The sequence below is a fragment of the Typopeltis vanoorti genome, chromosome 20 (genome assembly GCF_054136105.1).
Source record: "Typopeltis vanoorti isolate ZY-2024b chromosome 20, IOZ_Tvanoo_1.0, whole genome shotgun sequence".
Lineage (NCBI taxonomy): Eukaryota > Metazoa > Arthropoda > Arachnida > Uropygi > Thelyphonidae > Typopeltis > Typopeltis vanoorti.
The window spans coordinates 88245848-88266548 of NC_143568.1; the positions used below are offsets into that span (position 1 = coordinate 88245848).

Genomic DNA, 20701 nt, shown 5'->3' on the forward strand with positions numbered 1-20701 from the left:
AGAGGGGGGGAGGGTATGATAGAAACATTTAAATTACTAAAAGGTTTTTATAAGATTGATGAGGGGGAAATATTCCAGCTGTGTGATAGTGATGGAAAAACAAGAGGTCATCCCTGGAAATTAAGGAAAAGGTGTGAGAACTAGATTTTTTGCTAGAAGGGTGGTGGGTGGGTGGAATGTATTGCCTGACTCAGTTGTGAGTTCTTTGTCTGTAAATGAATTCAAGAGGAGGTATGATAGATATTGTTTTGATAGTTTGGGTCTCCTGTGATGAGTCTACTGACTCCATGGAGATACCCATAATATAATAATAATAATAGCTATTGATCATAAATGCGAAATCAAAAGTGTATAGGTGTAATAGTAATGGAAGTTTATCTGTACTGAATTAATTTTATGAGAGAGAGAGAGATGAATTATCCCTAACTAAATTACATTCATTTTACTGCCAGGTGCTATATTACCCTTGCTCAGGCTTTAGGGATGAGTATGGGAGGAGCTCCTGCTGGACCTGCAGGTACTGGCAAGACAGAAACTACAAAAGATATGGGAAAAGCTTTAGGAAAATATGTAGTTGTTTTCAATTGCTCAGACCAAATGGACTTTAGAGGACTTGGTCGAATATATAAAGGTTAGTTCAGTATTTCTTTTCATACTATTATTCATTTTTTTTCAAACAAGCATATCCTGTGAGAAATTTTAAAAAAAATTAAAAGATATGAATTGGGAACAAAGATAAAGTAATAAAATAGACAAATAATAGACAGACTTACAAAATTGAATTTGTTCATTTCTTTTTATTTATCTTATTTAATAATTTAAAATGGCACTTATTAGATCTTGTTGTTATTATGATACTTCAGGTCAGGGTTTCCCAAACCGTGTTCCGCAGAAGGTGAATAAGTGTTCCATGAGAAGTTCTCCTGGAATTTGTCATTTTAGTTTTCTAAGCATTTTTCATGAATAAATATTATTTTATAGTGGAAATATTCTGTGGAGAATAATATTCATGAATATGTCGAAAAGCTCGTACCCAGAACTCCTAATAATGCCCCCCTGTTCAGTGTTTTGAAACTCGGGGGGGGGGCATAGGTGCCAGAGGGGCAGGGACCCCTGTTCGGTGTTTTGAAACTTGAGGGGCTGAGCAGCATAAGCACCAGGGGATGGAGCCCCCTAGTATGTGTATATATATATATTATGCGAATTCATTTTTACTCGGTTGAAATATTATGGAAAAGTTTTAATGACTGTTAGCGAGAGATAAAAAGATGACAAGATATATTTAAAAAGATACTACTAGTTTACTAGTTTTGTTGAATAGATCAACATCCTCAGGTATCACAATCAAAGAAATATATAAAAAAATTACAGAGACTTAAAATTGTAATAACAGAACAAGTATAAAAAGACAGTAGCGCGTTTGAAAAACAAATGCCAGTATGAGTTCCAAACAAATGTATACTACGCGTAAACCCGAGTGCACCAGTACTGAACAGAAGCAACATATGCATCAGAGAGAGAGAGAGATTGTAACTCAAGCTGTTGTTGATATTAGAGGAATCTAGAGAAATTTCCTTGGATTCGACAATCTTTCTTTCGAGTTTATCATAACACACCTGGATGTTAGAAGTTTGAGTCCAGTTTACAATGTGTTGGCTGCCTTCATCTGAGTTAGCTGAAAAGAGAACGTGGCTAGAGAGAGTGCTAGCTCCAGTCCTGTTATAGGAGATATCTCTACGGTGTTCATCCAAACGTAGAAGGATGGATTTGGCAGTCTGCCCATTGTATGGCTTTCCACAATCACACAAAATCTTGTACACTCCTGGAAACTGAGTAGGAAGATGTTTCTGTTTATGTTTGCTAAGTAATGAATGAAGTTTTGGAAGCGTAGTGAAGCAAGTTTTGAAGTTAAATTTCTTGAGAATCTTGAGAAAGAAAGATTGTTGAATCCGGGGAAATTTCTCTAGATTCCTCTAATATCAACAACAGCTTGAGTTACAATCTCTCTGATGCGCACGTTGCTTCTGTTCAGTACTGGCGCACTCACGATAGCACGTAGTATACGTTTGTTTGGAACTCATACTCGCATTTGTTTTCCAAACACGCTACTGTCTTTTTATACTTGTTCTGTTATTACAATTTTAAGTCTCTGTAATTTTTTTATATATTTCTTTGATTGTGATACCTGAGGATGTTGATCTATTCAATGAAACTAGTAGTATCTTTTTAAATATATCTTGTCATCTTTTTATCTCTCGGTAACAGTCATTAAAACTTTTACACGCATATATATATATTAGGGTTACCAAGTAATTTTATAAGCTTGGTTATTTAACTCCTAATCTCAAGTATGCAAAAAAGCCTGAAACATAGTTCAAGTCTAAAGATGGTACAACACCAGGGCAACTCATTGCAAAGGTGGGTAAAGATCTGATCATTATTCTTAGTATTTTCCCATAATGTAAAGCACATCTCACTAAAATGTGTATACTACAATACCTTGGTATTTAGGGTCTAGGTACTCACTGAGAGACCTCAAAAAAGGTTGAAACTGGTCTGGGTAGTGACCCTCACCCATAATGTATTGCAGTATACATCTTTCAGCGAGATGTGCTTTACATTATGGGAAAATACTAAGAATAGTGATCAGAACTTTACCCACCTTTACAATGAGTTTCCCTGGTGTTGTACCATCTTTAGACTTGAACTATGTTTCAGGCGCAACCTTAATTGTTTTGCATACTTGGGATTAGGAGTTAAATAACCAAGCTTATAAAATTACTTGGTAACCCTAATATACAGTATCCCCCAAGTTAAAAAATTAATTACAAATTAATATACAAATTAATTATATATATATATATATATATATATATATATATATATGAGAGAAATCAGGAAGACCTTCAACGAGCTGAACCCCTGAAAATCAAAGCTATTCAGCAACTTATGCATGAAGATCATCAGAAAACACTCCCATACATGGTAATGCACTTGATCAGAATAGCACCAGTTGCACAGCTCACACAGGACGATGTCATTTGACACCTTGACTTATGAAGGTCGGTGCTCCCTGTGGCTGTGCTTGCAGTCTTGTGCTGTCATCTGTTCGCGTGTTACAAAATTAGTCTCAAAACGTTTTGATACCACCTCGTATATATATATACAAATTAATTATATATATATATATATAATTAATTTGTATATTAATTTGTAATTAATTTTTTAACTTGGGGATACTGTATATTAGGGTTACCAAGTAATTTTATAAGCTTGGTTATTTAACTCCTAATCCCAAGTATGCAAACAATTAAGGTTGTGCCACAATATTGCTGCCATTGTCGGTATGTCATACGGAACAGTCCAAGCAATCCTCACTTGCAATTTGAACACGTACCGTGTTGCTGCCAAGTTCGTCCCCAGGCTGATGACCCAGGAGCAGAAGGAACACCACGTCAAAGTCTGCCATGAACTCCATCAGCATGCTGTGGATGACCCATCCTTCATGTTGAGGATCTTACCGGTGACAAAACTTGGATGCACAGGTACGACCCTTAGACGAAGCAACAGTCTTCACAGTGGAAGAGCCCATCATCTCCATGACTGAAAAAGGCGAGGCAGGTCCGCAGCTCAACCAAGTGCATGCTCGTCGTGTTTTTTGACATTCGCAGTATTGTGCATCAAGAATTCATACCCAGGAACCGGACCGTCAATAGCGAGTTCTGTTGCCAGGTTTTAAGGCATCTGAGGGAGGACATTCCACAAAAACAGTCCGATCAGTGGCTCGAAAAACTGGATGCTCCACAACAACAATGCACCCTGTCACCGAGCTCTCCTCACACATGAGATTCTCGCTGGAAACAACATGATCTCACTTCCACACCCATCCTACTCACCAGATTTGGCTCCTGCAGACTTCGCCCTCTTCCCAAAGATGAAGATACAGCTCAAAGGTCGCTGTTTTGACACCATTGCGTTGATCCAGCGCAAATCGCAGAAGGTGCTTGACATGCTTTGAAAACAAGACTTCCAGGACACATTCCAGAAGTGGCAGGAAAATGCTGGGGCCTCTGTATTGCTATGCAAGGCAACTATTTTGAAGGTGATAGTCTGTAAACATAGATAAATAAAGTAATTTCTCTTAAATAGAGCTAGTCTTGAAACTTTTTGATACCATCTCGTATATATCATGTCTTATCATATGTCTTTTCTAGATCTTTAAAATTTAATTACATATTCTTTTTTTTTATTTCCATCATTTCTTGAATATTTTCTTAAAGTGAAAATATGATCTTAATAGTCTCTGTCTGGACCAGCTTGTTCTTCCTCAGGTTTCGCTTCCATAAGTTGTGTTTTCCTCAAATATGCTTGCATAAATTTTACCTGGAACACTAAGTTTGGGAAATTCCTGTTTAATTCTCATGTTCAGTTTGATTTCTTTTTTTTATAGATGAGCACTATGTAAGCTCTAACACAATAATCCAAAATTCTAGATCATCTGATGAGGATAAAAGGAAGATTTTAATTATGGCTAAGTTCAACTATTCTGTGGACTAGAGGGAGAAGCAAGTATACAGAATGAGAGAATGAGAATTTATAAATTATTGATCAGTTTGATGCCTTCAGCGGCATGTGATGGTAAGGACTTGTGCTACAAGAACATTGGATCGACTAATGTCTAAAAATCTGTCTATGAATTGAGATGACCATTATGCCTTGAACTGAGTCACAATGCCTATAAAAGCTTTGACTAAGAAGATATATAGTGGAGATTATACTAAATTGAGGACGTAAATTAAATCAGTGCCTTGGTATGAGAAACTGCATGGTAGAGGAATCAACATTGTATTGGAACAAAGAATGTTTGAAAGCTATATGTGAATTAGAAAAATTGTTTGGGTTTAACAGATGAATGATACTTTACAGCAGGAGTTTCTTGAAAAGAGAATGCTGCTGATCTCTCATGGGCACTATAAAAAGCAATCTCAGATGGAGTGATGGATCGGATGAGAAAAGCATAACCAGATTCTGAAAATAAGTTATTTGAACAGACCAGAGGAAATCTTAGGTTTTCAGTACTGGTACTGAAAGAATATGCAGGGTAATCATGTGGAGGTTGCTGTGGTTAAGAAGTTAAATCGAATTATTCTGGTTTTGTGACCACATTTTTACTAAAAAAGACTGTTTTTTAAAACTAAACAAGTACAAAAAACAAACCAGACTAGTTTTGTCAGTCATCAGACTAACATCTTCAGTGGTAAAGATAACTAACAGTTTAAAGCACAAACTATAAGAAATTATGAAAAAACAAGTTCATTTATTGGTATTATGAATGTCAAAAAAGTCGTTAAAAAACCGAATAACAGATCTATACAACTGTTAATACTTGTTAGCTGGAAACAGTGCTATTTGATGTCGCATTTTGTGGTTCACTTTCACCCTGTCCGAGTTCTGAACTGGGTAAATTTTTAATAAACGCTGACCAAACTTGATTCATTTTTGTTGCATTGCGTAGGAATTTTAATCATATCTGCTGTCTCTTTGAATTTTCTTGTGAAACCGTTTTTTATCAATGATGGACATGTTTGTTCTGTCTCAGAGTACATCATGACCAGTAGAAGCTGTGTGAAATGCCAAACCAGACTTATGTTCCCTCTTTTTTTTTTTTTTTTTTTTTTTTTTTTTTGTACATTGTTATATTAGCAAGTTTAGATGTGGTCAGTCTTTTCACAAAGATTCCAAGAAATGAAACAATTAACTTCCTAGAAAATCTCTTCCCACCAGACATTGTACAGCTCTACAAACATTGCATAAAAAACACATTCTTCCTTTACCAAGACAAACTCTGGGGAACAAAAAGAAAGACTAGCAATGAGTTCACCCCCTCTCACTGGCTCTAGCAAACCTCTACATCGAAAATTTTGAAACTAATGCTCTACAAAACTGGCACATCAAACCAAAAATTTGGCTCTGTTATGTGGATGATATCTTCATCATTTGGCCAGGAACAGCACTAGCACTGACTGCATTTAAAGAATATCTTAATAACTTACATCCTAACATAAAATTTACTCTGGAATTAGAAGAATATAAAAAACTTCCTTTCCTAGACATCCTTATAGAAATAAATGAAAGAAAAAGCAGATTATCATTCTCCATTTATAGAAAGCCAACAAACACAGGCAGATTCCTTCATGCTACCTCACACCACCATCCCAAGGAAAAAATAGGCCTCATAAAAACTTAAGGGATAAAGCATATGGCATCCCCAGCACAGAAGAAAAGTGGAAAGAAGAAATACAATACTTAACGCAGATCCTACAACTGAATAGTTTCTAAACTAAGACAATTAAGAAAATTCTCAATACAGCACCTACAAGAAACTTAAATAAAAGACTTCAAGAACAGAGTCACCCTTCCTTATATCAAAAATGTAACAGATAAATTAGCCAAACTTCTCTTCAAGTACAACATAAAAGTGACTTTCCTGCCACTTGAAAAAATATCAAAATCTCTTCATCCTCCGAAACCTCTACATCACTCAATAAAAAAACCAGGATTTTATAATATTCACTGTTCCTGTGGTGTCTACTACGTAGGCCAGACAGTGAGATTGGGAGAAATCTGCATGAGCGAACATTAAAAGGACATACAAAAAAAAGAGAGAACATGAGTCTGGTTTGGCATTTCACACAGCTTCTACTGGTCATAATGTACTCTGGGACAGAATAACATGTCCTACATTGACAAAAACTGTTTCACAAGAAAATTCAAAGAGACAGCAAATATGATGAAAATTCCTATGCAATGCAACAAAAATCAAGGTTTGATTTTAAATCAAGTTTGGGCAGCGTTTATTAAAAATTTACCCAGTTCAGACCTCGGACAGAGTGAAAGTGAACCAAAACGTGACATCAAATAGCATTGTTTCCAGCCAACATGTATTAACGGTTGTATAGATCTGTTATTCGGTTTTTAACGAACTTTTTTGATGTTCATAATACCAATAAATGAACTTGTTTTTTCGTAATTTCTTATAGTTTATGCTTTAAACTGTTAGTTATCTTTACCCTTGAAGATGTTAGCCTGACGACACAAAACTTGTCGGGTTTGTTTTTTTAGTACTTGTTTAGTTTTAAAAATAAGTCTTTTTTAATAAAAATGTGGTCACAAAACCGGAATAATTCGATTGCATATACAGGATGTTTAGCAAAATCCTTGACTTGCTTGTTCAGCTTGAATCTTAGCACATGATTGATATGTAATGAGTAGAAAGAAAGCAAGGTTGCCAAATGTAAGGAATAATAATAATAATAATTTCTATTCCCAACATCACATCTCCTCTTCAGACAACCAAGTTTAACTTATTCCATTTTTCTTGAAGCATACTGACTCATTCAGTGCAACAAACTCAGCTCTCTTGTTTTGAATACTCCTTACAATTGTGTACAATCATAACTATCCCTGTGTGTTTGAGGTCATTCTACAATCACCAATATTCTCTATTCTAGCTGCTATACTAAACATCTCTCTTTAGTCTGACCACTCTGGCTTCCCTGATCCTCACTGATCCTCACTGTGATTTGATTCCTACTTGTCTCATCCTCACCTTTATGCATTCTCTTACCTTGTGATGCTGCTGCTGCGATGACATCATCAACTTCGCATCCACTTTCCTCTGTCATACAATCCGTTTAGTTGTGCTATCTTTCTTCACAAGTAGACTTTGATCATTTATTATATATTAACATTTTAACTCTGAGCCTTCTCAGAAACAATAGCCTTTCTGAATGGCAAACCCCAAGCCCATTCAAATGCAATCCATCAATGGAGTGAATTATTATTATTATTACCCCCAAGACTCATGTAGTCATTGACTCACCTGGGAGATCCCTTTATCTCACACACAGCTCATCATGCCGTGTCTTAAACACACTCAAACTCCTTGCAGACACCACACTCTCAGGCAAGGCATTTCAATCATTTACAACTCTGCATGAAAAAAAAAAACCTGCCTCTTACTCCCCTACTCGCACTCTCTTTATACAGTTTCCAGGGATGACCTCTGGTTCTCCCCTGATCTCCTACTATTTTCTGTAGAACTACTCCAACACTGATCCTATAACAACTCCTTACCAACTTGTAGGTCTCTATCATATCCCCCCCTCCCTTCCTCCTCTCCACCAGACTCTGCAAATTAAATCTTCTCAATCTTTCCTCATACACAACATTCCAGAGGTCAGAAACTACTTTATTCAGTCACCTTTCGACCCTTTCCAACATCTCTTCATCCTTCTGAAAACCAGATGACCAAATCTGGGCACAATAGTCCATGTTTGGCCTAATCAAAGCTTTATACAACGGAACAAGAATGTTCCTACTTCTACATGTCAGTGTCCTCTGCATCATTCCCAGAAGCCTTTGTGTTGTCTTACCATCTTGTAGGTCTCTATCATATCTCCCATCTTCCTTCTCTCCACCAGACTCTTCAAATTACATCTTCTCAATCTTTCCTCATACTCAACATTCCAGAGGTCAGAAACTACCTTAGTCAGTCACCTTTCGACCCTTTCCAACATCTCTTCATCCTTCTGAAAACCAGGTGACCAAATCTGGGCACAATAGTCCATATGTGGCCTAATCAAAGCCTTATACAATGGAACAAGAATCTCCCTACTTCTACACGTCAGTGTCCTCTGCATCATTCCCAGAAGCCTATATGTTGTCTTCACAATTTTGGCTATTTAGATCCTTATCCACTATCACCACCAGATCTTTGTTTTCCAAATTTTAAAGCCTTACATTTTGCAACAATGAACTCACATCCCCATTTCCGTGCCTAATCACTCAATTTATTCAAGTCTTCTTGTAGGGCCACTACATCTTTATTACTCTTCATGGCTCGTCCCCCTCCCCCCCCCCCCCCAAAAAAAAAATGTTTCTCCTTAACTATTTTTTAAATCACTGAGTTTTTGAATGTGTTTATTTCATTATTTTTAATAAAATAATAATTTTATTAAAAAACAAAAATTAAATGAATAAATAAAAATAATCACCATCCACTTCACTTGCAAATAATCTCAGGATGAAAAACCCAAGTTCCGTGAGAAACACCCTGCTACTAGCAGATAAAAATCATACTCTTCCTCCCAAAATTATTTATTTTAAGTTTATCTATGCAGTACAGCAGCCAAATCCAGAAACTGCATTTTATGAATCTTTAAAGAAACTAACACATAATTATACATATTGTTATATCAGATATCTTGTAGAATGATTGGGTGAGGAAAAATGTGGAAGGGAAACTAGGAGAAAACTTTTATTATTATTATTATTATTATATTTAAAAAAATATTATTATTATTATTATTATTTTAGACCTCCAGGGTATCAACGATTCATCAAGGGATACATCACTCGCCATCTCTCATAACTTTTCTTAAACTCATTCACACTAAATGCACTCACTACTTCAGCAAACATACTGCTCATCTCACTCACTCCACCCACTCACTCATGTTTGCCTCTATGAGAATAAAAATCAAGCTCTTGCTTCTTTCTTAACTACATACAAACGTAATTTCCACAGATCCCCCCCCCTCCCACTTTGTCCTTTTCCCCACCTTAAGAAGGTGGAGACAAGGGACAAGATGCTTACATAGTGTTTTTTTAGATTTTGCAAAGGCATTTTATATAACAGCACATGACAAACTATTGTTAAAATCTAGAAGAATGTGGATGATATTCATTTGGTAGCACGGTTGCAATAAAGGTTAGTTGATAGATGCTAGTGAATTGTGTATGGAGATTTAATGTTTTGAATGAGAAAAATGACAAGGTGTGTGCCACGGTGTTTGGTCCTGTTTCACTGCTGATTAATTTATATAATGACAATATGGATAATGCCTGAGAAGAAATATTTGAATTGTTTACTAATTATACTAAACTCTAGAGAGAAATGCCAGACAGCTGGTGTGATGTTGCGATAGGATCTTAATAGGTTATCTTATGGACAGATGAATTGGGATCATTTCAATGTTGCTAACCATAAAGTCATACATTTGCACAGTGATAGATGGTGCAAGGTGTATTTTACTGGTGGAAAACACATGGGAAGTGAAGTAAGCCAGGGATCTAGAGTTGTTGGTGGATATTAAGCTGATGCTCAGTGGACACATTGCAAAAGTGCCCAGAAAATTGATGTTATCAACTATTTGAATTGTGCACAGATCTTATCACCTGAATATCTAGTCAATAAGGAAACATTAAAGACAGAGAGCGAGAGAGAGGGAAAAAAGCATAGAGATGAGTGTTTAAGATCTCTGAAATGTACAGTATAAGGAAATATTATGAGAATATGCTCTGCAGATATCAGGAGAAGACATGATATGATTGAGACACATAAGTTGGTGAGATAGATATAGGGGAAATATTTTATAGGATAATGGTTGGTGAGAGAATGAAAGGTATTCATGGAAACTCTATACAGGCTGTGTGAGGAAAGAAGTTAAAAGTAGATTTTTTGAACGGTGAGTAGTGAATAAGTGGAATGCATTGCCTGAGTGGATAATGAATTTTTCAATTCTGAATGTCTTCAAGGAAAGAATATATGTATCTGTAGAATTTCACCTCCTGCATTGAGTCTTCTGACTCCATGGAGGTTCAAAAATGATAATATTGATAATCATGTAAAAGAGTTTAGCTGGCACTACAATTAAATGTCTGAGCACATACCATTTTGAGAAAATTCACAGCATCGACAGTTGGATACCAAGTGTAAGGGGTTGCTGAAGCCATTATAGTCACTAGAAGTTATGATAAGAGAAACATTTTGTGAATCTAGCTCTTATTGCATAAAAACACTTGTTTTTTTTTTTAATTCTAATTTTCTATCATATCTCATCACCATTTTAATGTTGATTTATGGTTAAAAGAAAACAGAATGAATATACAGGCTGTAAAAAAAAGTGCTACTAAGATGAGATGTTGCAAGCATGAAGAGAGCTTGAGCTATAATGGTCAGTGGTTAGAGCACTTTCTTTTAAACCAGGGGTCATGAGTTCAGACCTCATGGGAGGCTTATAGTTGGCTGAATTTTAATCTATTCATTACCACTTTTCTGCCTGGTTGGCTGGTTGGTTAGCATATCTGCTCTCCAGCCAAAAGGCTGCGGGTTCGAATCACGCCATGGGCTTGGATGTTTGTGATTTTCTGCGAAAATACTAGTGGTAGTAGTGGGCGGTAGATGGCTTTGGTGTACTTGTGGTTCATTGTAGTTGGTGGATTGTGGGTGGTGGAGATAGACTGTAGAGTAGTGCCCTCCCTCGATGAGTCTTTGGACTCCCTGGAGGTGTCAAGCTAATAATAATAAAATGTCATTTCATTTTGCTAGCAGCTGGTATAAGAAGTATAAAATCACACAGTAATATTACATGATTATTTGAAAAACAGTATAAAAATACAAAAGTATATTATTATGATGTAAACCATCTAAAAATTTGAAAAGCATTTTATAGATAATTGCTTATTATTTTAATTTTATTTGTTGCTGCTTGTCTTATTTCATAATACCTTTTTTCCCCCCATTTTTTTTTTTTTTTTTAAATGTAGGACTTGCCCAGTCAGGTTCTTGGGGTTGTTTTGATGAATTTAACCGCATTGAACTACCTGTGTTGTCTGTTGCTGCTCAACAAATTCATATTGTATTAACAGCACGAAAAGAGAAAAAGAATGAATTTATTTTTTCGGATGGTGATATTCTTGAACTTAATCCAGAATTTGGTCTGTTTATTACAATGGTAAAAAAAAGTTCCTCCTTAACCGTTTTCTTAAATAGCTAATTTTTTTGAATGTGTTAACTTTGTTCTTTTACTTTCTCATTTAATTATTAATCATAATTTTAAACTGACACATTACTTAGCTCAAATATTATTCAAACTTCACCCAAACAACAGCTAGTAATGTAGATTTTATATCCCCATTCTTCAGTCCAAAGTACCACTCTATTTAATTCCTCTTGTAACAACATTAATTATGGGAGTGTGGAATGGAAAGAAGAGATAGTGTATAGTAACAAAGAGAGTGAATTTGTGAAGGCATTAGTCTCTATATACAAATAGCACAGTTGTGAAGATACTTCACGTGTAAAGTTTGTTTGCCTATATTTGGATAAAGGATTAAATCAAGAATATAATATCTTGGTTTCTTTAATTTATAGTATAGCCAAGTGACAAAAAAAATTTCGACATCTATCTCTAATCCAAAGTATTTTAGTAATATGGTGTGGCACCATTTGACTACTTATATATAGAAATATGACACTTCTGCATTACTTCAATCTTCTTATCACTTCTGGGTCTTGCTCCCACTGATGAGACCTCAATAAAACTCAAGTGAAGAAGTTGGAAGACCCGTACAAAGAGAGAAGCTGGTTCAAAATGGAAAGGTAGAAACAAGTAGAAGAAAGAAATACAAACATTCTGAACAGGTTGAAGTTATTGGGCAGGGAAACTAATATTGAAAAGGTTGAGTGTAAGAGAGAGAAACTTTAGCACTGATTGTGTATTTATTGATCCTTATAGGCAGAATAAATTGCAGAAGAGAGGGGATAAAAATCGGCATAGGACTACGGTAGTTAGTGACTTATATATCAGTTCTAAAGCCGGTACAAGATCTAGAGGGAATCTGCAATTTTTGTATACCAATGCTAGAAGCATTCGAAATAAGAGAGAAGAATTTTTGGCATTAGTCAGTGAAATCTCACCAAAAGTTGTAGGCATTAGTGAAACTTGGCTGTCAGCAGAAGATGTGGTCACTGGAATTGAATGTGAAGGGTACAGTATTTTCAGGGAGGATAGAGAAGATAGAACAGGAGGAGGAGTACTGTTGATGATAGCCGATGTGTTGCAGCCAAAGAAAGTAGTATATCATGATGATAGACATGTGAATGAGAGTTCATTTGAGGCAGTCTGGTGCGAAATAGTGACCAACGCAACCAAATATAGAGTTGGATGCTGCTATAGGCCAGGGAGTACGGGGGAAGATATTGAATTCATGCATCAGCAACTTAGTGCAATGAGTGAAGGCTTAGTGATTATTATGGGGGATTTTAATTATGGTGATATCAATTGGAAGGAGGAAATATCTCGTAGCAAAAAGGAAATGGAGTTCATACATCTTCTACGAGATAATTACTTGAAACAGCACGTAACTGAAGGGACACGTGGTGTGAGAGTGTTGGACCTGGTTATTGGTTCAGAGGATATATGCATAAGAAAGGTGTCCTCGTTACCTCCAGTTGGTGAAAGCGATCATGTGGTATTGACTTGGGAGGTTGCAAAATCTGTGGATTTTTCTATTAAGAAGGGGTATGTACGGAACTACAGGTTAGGCAATTATAACAAGCTTCGGAGTGAGCTTGCAGCCATCCCATGGCAAAACATATTGCAAGGGAAAGATGTTAGCAGTGCTTGGGATAAAATCAGCGGGTATCTGAGGAAAGCAATATCAGATTGTGTCCCTATGGTCAGGAGGTCAAACAAGGCAGGCATTAGATGGATGAGCAGTAGTATCAAGCTTGAACTGCAAAAAAAGAAAATGTTATGGAGAATTTACAAGGAGAAGGGCGATCAGGACACCCATGAGCAGTACAAGGCTCAAGCTAGGAAGGTTACCAGCATAGTAAGAAAAGCTAAATCAGATTATGAGAAGACCTTAGCCAAAGAGATCAAGGGTAATCCCAAAGAGTTCTTCCGCTATGTGGCAAGTAAGAGGAAGAATGACTTCGGAAGGATAACCTTAGTGGGTGCTGATGGTATTGAGGTGACAAAATCAGATGTAATAGTCGAGTTACTGAGTGATCACTTCTCAAAAGTCTATCACCCAAGTGAGGATATCTCTATACCTATAGCAATACCTAATGTGAGAATTGAAGCTAAAGAATCAGAGGTATTAAATATATTGCAAAACTTAAATGCAAACACTGCGGTAGGCTTAGATGGAATATCAGCTCGGGTGTTGCGTGAATGTGCAAATGAATTGTCAATCCCTCTTACCTGGATATTTAATTTAAGTTTGAACTCTGGTATGGTCCCTAGGGAGTGGAAGTTAGGCAAAGTGGTTCCTTTGCATAAGGGTGGCTCTAAAACTGCGGTATTGAATTACAGACCAATCACCATCTCAGGAGTAGTGGTAAAAGTATTGGAAAAGTTGGTTAAAGACAAAATTCAAGAATGGGTGGATCAGGATATGATACTCTATAGAGGCCAACATGGTTTTGTTAAAGGTAGAACCTGCCTTAGCAATCTATTAACTATTCATAATAGAATAACATCCAAGTTGGACAAAGGAACTGGCTACACAGTGGTACTTCTGGATTTTGCTAAGGCTTTTGACAGGATACCTCATGGAACACTGTTACGCAAATTGGAGCAGATGGGAATGGATATTAAATTGGTGATATGGATAGGAGAATGGCTCAGGGAGAGATACCATAAGGTGGTGTATGGAGGAGCCGAGTCCAGAATGAGGCAGGTGACCAGTGGTGTACCTCAGGGCTCTGTGCTTGGGCCAATGTTGTTTAATTTGTATATAAATGATATAGGAAACGGCTTAAAGGGAGATATTCAGTTGTTTGCTGATGATGCAAAGTTGTGTAGTGCAATAAAAAATCAAGCTGATGTTGAAAGTTTGCAGGAGGATTTAAATAAGCTGGTAAAATGGGCAAAAGAAAATGGATGTCATTTCAATGTGGAAAAGTGTAAAGTCATGCATTTTGGGATTAAAAGATTACCAACTGTGTACTACATCGATGGAAAGGTACTCCAAGAGATTGATGAGGCTAGGGACTTAGGGGTATTGGTAGATAGGGAGATGAAGTTCAGAGGACACATTGCTAAGGTGTCCAAGATTGCACATAGGATTACTTGGTTGTTGAGGAACACACTGACATCCAGAGATAAAGAGGTTATTATTCCCCTTTATAAAGCATTGATACTTCCACATTTGGATTACTGTGCTCAGGTCTGGTCACCTGGATTCCTTGGAGATCAGGAGGCTGTGGAGAGGGTTCAGAGAAGAGTGACCAAGTTGGTGAGTGATATAAAAAATACTCCCTACATTGATAGATTGAGAGCTTGTGGATTGCAGAGGTTGATAGGCGAAGAAGAGGTGATATGATAGAAACATTCAAATTACTAAAAGGTTTTTATAGGATTGATGCAGGGGAAATGTTTCAGCTGTGTGATAGTGATGGAAGAACAAGAGGTCATCTCTGGAAATTAAAGAAGAGTGTGGTTAACAAAGGTGTCAGAACAAGGTTTTTTGCCTGGAGGGTGGTGAATGAGTGGAATTCATTGCCTGACTTAGTTGTGAGCTCTTCGTCTGTAAATGAATTCAAGAAGAGATATGACAGATATTGTTTTGCTAGTTTGGGTCTCCCGCGATGAGTCTACTGACTCCATGGAGATACCCGTAATAATAATAATAATAATAAAAAAAGAAATTGTAAAATAAGAATACAACAGTGCTTAGCAGATAGCCCTTCTGCATTCTTCAATAGAAATTCACTAAATTCTGCAAAAAAAGGACTCAAATCATTAAAATTTGCATTGTTGGTGACAACATGTTCACTACTCAAGATCTCTTTGACTGCTTTCACAAACACTACAAAAATCCCTTTAAAGACAACAGTACTGTGTAAAATTATAACTCTTGGAACATTAATGGCTCTCCTGTTCATGTCCAAGATGGGCTTGACAGACCCATTACAGCATCTGAAGTTACCACCACACAAGAAACTCCCCAGGACCTGATGGTCTAGGATAGAACTTTACTGCAAGGCCTGGGTTTCTGGGTTTTTATGCTTCCCATTCTAGTTATACTGTTTAATTATTTTCTCTCATCAGGACACATACCAAGTGAATTTGTAGCAAATCATACCATCCTCATTCAAACCTAACAAAGATCACACCTTAAACAGCAGTTGGAAACCTATTTGTCTCTTTAATACTGACTGCAAGATATTTTTCTGCATAATCAATAAGAGGCTCCAAGTAAGAATGATATACATAATTAAAAGCTCCGAAGTGTATGGAGTTCCAGGCTGAGCAGTAGAATTTAATCTGTTTCTGCTATGTGATCTACTCTGCTTAGTTAATATGAAAGAGCAGTCGATGGCAATGCTTTCATTAATAACCTTACTCAACCATTTTATAATTTCTGGCATTCACTTTCTGCTCCAAATCCTCCAGCAAATTGGTATGGATAAAAAGCTGCTATTCGTTATCTTGGAGCCTATGCCAATTCAACTACCTGCATCCTAGTTAATGGGTGCCTGTCAGATGCATTTAAAATTCAAAGAGGAATCAAGCAAAGTTTCCCTCTCATTCCACTCCTCTTTGCATTGTTCTTGAACCTTTCTTGCAGGATCGACAATACATGTGCAGTGTTGCAACAATGAAGGAAAATAAGGTATTAGGATATGTCGATGATATAGTGGGCACTTGGAAAGATAATTATTCCATATGCATCTTTTTGGATATTTTGGAAACAATCCAGCAAGATCAATGGATTAACTACTAATGCAGAAAAGACAAAATTAAACCTTTTTGGAAAATGGAATCTTGGAGGCATTCCTTTTGGACTAACTTCTAAGACAGAACCCCCCCCCCCCCCCCCCCCATTATACTTGGAATTCTTTTCTCCACTTACCCAATCTTTCCAGTTCAAGAACTATACAAGAACGTTGAAATCTTAGAAGACTGGAAAATAGGGCTGCTTTACTTTTCATCTTTGATTTTCTGTGGGATAACTATCTAAAGAAGCATGTGGTGAAAGCAACATGAGGTTCATCAGTGTTAGATTTGTTGATATCCTCACAAAGATGTGATTTTGAATGAGATATCAACACTGCTATTGTTGGTGAATGTGATCATGGGGTATTGGTTTGGAATTTAGTCAAACAGGAAAAAGCATTTAATAAAAAGATGTATATGTTCTTGTAGATAGGCTTATACATTGGTAACACATGACTATTAAATTATTTAAGGAATTTACAACGTATACTGGAATATTAATTAAAAGAAACTTTAATAAATACCTTCTGTATTTCGGCAATGTCACAATTATAACAATGGCCATCTTCATGGGAACATGCAACAATGGCATGCATGCAGGCACTTCAAAAAACAAATGAAGCAGAAGAGAGAAAACTACTGTTGTTTCTAGAGTCCTAAAGGTGCCCCCTAGCGGGGCTATATTGGGCTGTCTTGGCTGTAAGGGTGAAGTTCTCAAGATGCAAGCTTCCCAAATTTGGGGCAGTCTCATGCACCCAAATTTGTAAACCTCACCTTTCCTTTCCACACCTTCCAAACCTCTACAAATTGGGTGCATGAGACTGCCCCAAACTTGGGAAGCTTCAGCCCAACAGCCAAGACAACCCAATATAGCCTGCTAGAGGGGGGGGGCACCTTCAGGACTCTAGGAACAACAGTAGTTTTCTTTCTTCTGCTTCATTTGCTTTTTGTAGTGCCTGCATGCAAGTGTCTTTGTTGCATGTTCCCATGAAGATGGCAATGTGACATTGCCGAAATATTAAAGTTTCTTATAATTAATATTCCAGTATACGTTGTAAATTCCTTAAATAATTTAATAGTTAAGGGTGTATATGCGATACTATAAGATGGGTGATTATCAGAAGCTGCATAGTCAACTAGCATCAGTTCATTGGGATGATGAATTGTGTAGAATAGATGTTGATTGTGCATGAGAAATGATAAAACAGTAACTAACACAAACAATGCATAACAATATACCAAGATATAAGTGAATAGAGTAGGAGTGAGATGGATGAACAGTGAAATCAAATGAGCAATGTTACAAAAGAAGTTGTTATGAAGGAAGTACAAGACAGTATGCAATGAACCGATGTATGAAGAATATAAAGTGCAAACCAGAAAAGTGGCAAGATGGTTAAAAAAAAGTAGAATATGCTAATCCAAGAGAATTTTTCTTTGGCCACAAAGAAAAATTCTCTTGGCTAAAACACAGCTTGTTCTTCTTCAACTTTCTCTTCCACAATTTTTTTCAGCATACCTTCAAAAACACACTTACATAAATCTTATTGGAACTTATTAGAGTAATTGCTCTATAATTTGAAATTCAGCTAACTTTTGCTATGCTTTCTTCTTTTCCATGACTGCTTCATTATGTCTGCCATGGTGTTATTTTTCTATCCTTACAGACAACTACACCACATACCTCCCTAGCTGAATCAGTCAATGTTTTCTTTAGAGTTTTCCTTTGACACTTCAAGGTTGAGTTCGTGTTTTCAAACTGTTTTGGAGGGTGAGCCTCAAGTTTACTTGTAAAAGCTGCTCAGTTTTAATTCTTTTTAAAACTTTATGTACTGCCGTTTTCAGTGTCATATTCATTTTTATTCTACTTAGAACAATGGTCATTTCCAATTTTAAATCCTCTATACATCTTGTATCATGAACCCACATGAAGATATCACTATCAACAATGACATAATCAATGACACTTTTCTTTCTCGTGTCCTCTCTCTCTCCATGTGAACTTGTGCACATCTTTATATTGGAAAATGATGTTAGTCATGACTAATCCATGTCCTGCACAGAAGAAGAGCAGAACCCTCTTCAGATCAACTTTTTTTTCTACCTTTCCAATTCCATCCCTTCTTGTCTGCACATGCTTTCTGATGCTATGTTTCCCTGTCTACCCTGAGTCGTCATGTTTCCCTGTTTGTCTTGCACACTTCTTCTTTCATTCTCTGTACTCATGCTAATCACTTCTTTATTCATAAGCCCTATTACAATTGCTTCTTCCTTTACCTTCCCACTCTTTCAGAATGCGTCTTACTTGCTCAGATTCATTCTCTTCCTATCCAGAGCAATCTCTCCAAATCACTCAATACCAGTACCATTTAAATGCAGTCCATCAATCTTATATGTCCAATTTATCCTTCAAACTCATTCTATACTTTAAAAAATTGCACTCCTCTCTTGTCACTAATTTCTGCTAACATATTGTTCATAATTCTTGCTCTCCACCTAATCTGATCACTGTCATACTTGGGTAATGCACTCACTACCTTTCCTTTCACTCTATTATCTTTTATCCTTCTCAACAAGCTCCTGTTATCCAATCTTACAATCTCATTGTTACTACTCAAGTAATTTGTCCTACTACCGCAACCAACTCCTTTGCTCACTTACACCTCAATCACTTTATTAATTTTACTTTGCAGAAAACAAACCTTGTGCATCTTCCCATTTACCACACCTCTAATTGTAAGGCAGGGTTCGATAGTTCAAAAATTCAAAAGAATGAATGACAGCAAAAATGCAATGCAAGATTCAAAAGTTGAGTTGGTCAGGATGAGGCCAAAGATGAAATGGATGTAGAATGAAGTTCACAAAATTTGGGAAATGTATGGGAGAGTGAAAATGATGAAAACAAATAATGTTGGTATAAAAGGGGTAACAAAAGACCTGCGAATGGTGTTATATAGTGATTCAATTATTAAAGGTGTGCTGGACAAGAGGATGCCCAAGGTATGTTTTACTAGAGGTAGAATGAGTAGAGTGATTGAGGTATTGAATATGAGGAGTAAGCGAGCAAAAGAGTTGTTAGTTTTAAAAGGTACAAATGACTTGATTGCGAACAAAGAACACATCACATTGGATATCAGGAGGTTGCTTAGAAAAATAAAAAAGAATAGTGTAATAGGAAAGGTAGTAAGCTTGTTGCCTAGGTATGACAGTGGTGAGATGAAGCGTAGAGCAAGGATTATGAATGATATGTTAGTGGAAATGTGTGAGGAGAAAGGAGTGCAGTTTGTTAATGTGTGGAATGAGTTTGAAGGATGAAGTGAACTGTATAGGAGTGATATACTGCATTTGAGTATTTTGGATGTGAATTGCTTGGAGAGACTGCTGCTGCTGGAAGGTAGAGAAGTGAGTACAGAGAATGAATCTGATCAAGTTGGAAGTGATGTGGAAGAGCAGGAGAGATTGACGAGGTGAGTAGTATGAGTATAGAGAATAAGAGAATGGGTGTGCATGAGGGACAGGGAAACAGGAAGGCTCAGGCTGGACAGGGGAACACAGCATGAGAAAGGTGGATGCTCCAAGAGGGTGTGAATGCATGTGTAGACAGGAAAGGCAGGGGATGACCTCGGATCAAGAGGAAAAGTTGCATTTGAAGAGAATTCTAAAATGAATAAGGAGAAAGGGAAATGGTTTGAGTTGAGCATCGAGAAATCACATCAGATAAGTGGTATCAGTGTAATTAACTATATATCCAGGAATGTGCCGCTGTGTTTATATACAGATGCTAGAAGAGTAAGAAACAAAGCAAATGAAATGATTGCATTAATTGAGTCTGTTTACCCAAAAATTGATGAAATCCTGACAGGAATAGAGATGAAAGGGTATGATGTGTTTCGTGAGGATAGAAAGAGTAAAAAGGAGGAGGAGTGCTATTAATGATAAAGAAAGAGTTATGTCCATGCAAAGTAGAGATGCAAGAGGGAAATAGTGCCAGTGGCTTTAAGGCAGTATAGTCTGAGATACAGGTGAATAGAATGAAATACTTGGTTGGATGTTGTTATGAACCTGGTAATGTGGATGGTAGTGACTACTGAAATGAATAATCAAATTACTGAAGCAAATAAGAAAAG

General features: G+C 36.7%; 1 protein-coding gene across 1 annotated transcript in view; it reads left to right on the top strand.

Annotated features, from left to right (window-relative positions):
- LOC150095635 (dynein axonemal heavy chain 8-like) overlaps window positions 1–20701 on the top strand; it is a 2108518-nt gene that overhangs the window by 766015 nt on the left and 1321802 nt on the right. Inside the window, exons 35-36 of the mRNA XM_090409931.1 lie at window positions 453–631; window positions 11611–11798. Of these exons, the coding sequence (XP_090266057.1) occupies window positions 453–631; window positions 11611–11798 (367 nt within the window). The remainder of the gene's footprint in view (window positions 1–452; window positions 632–11610; window positions 11799–20701) is intronic.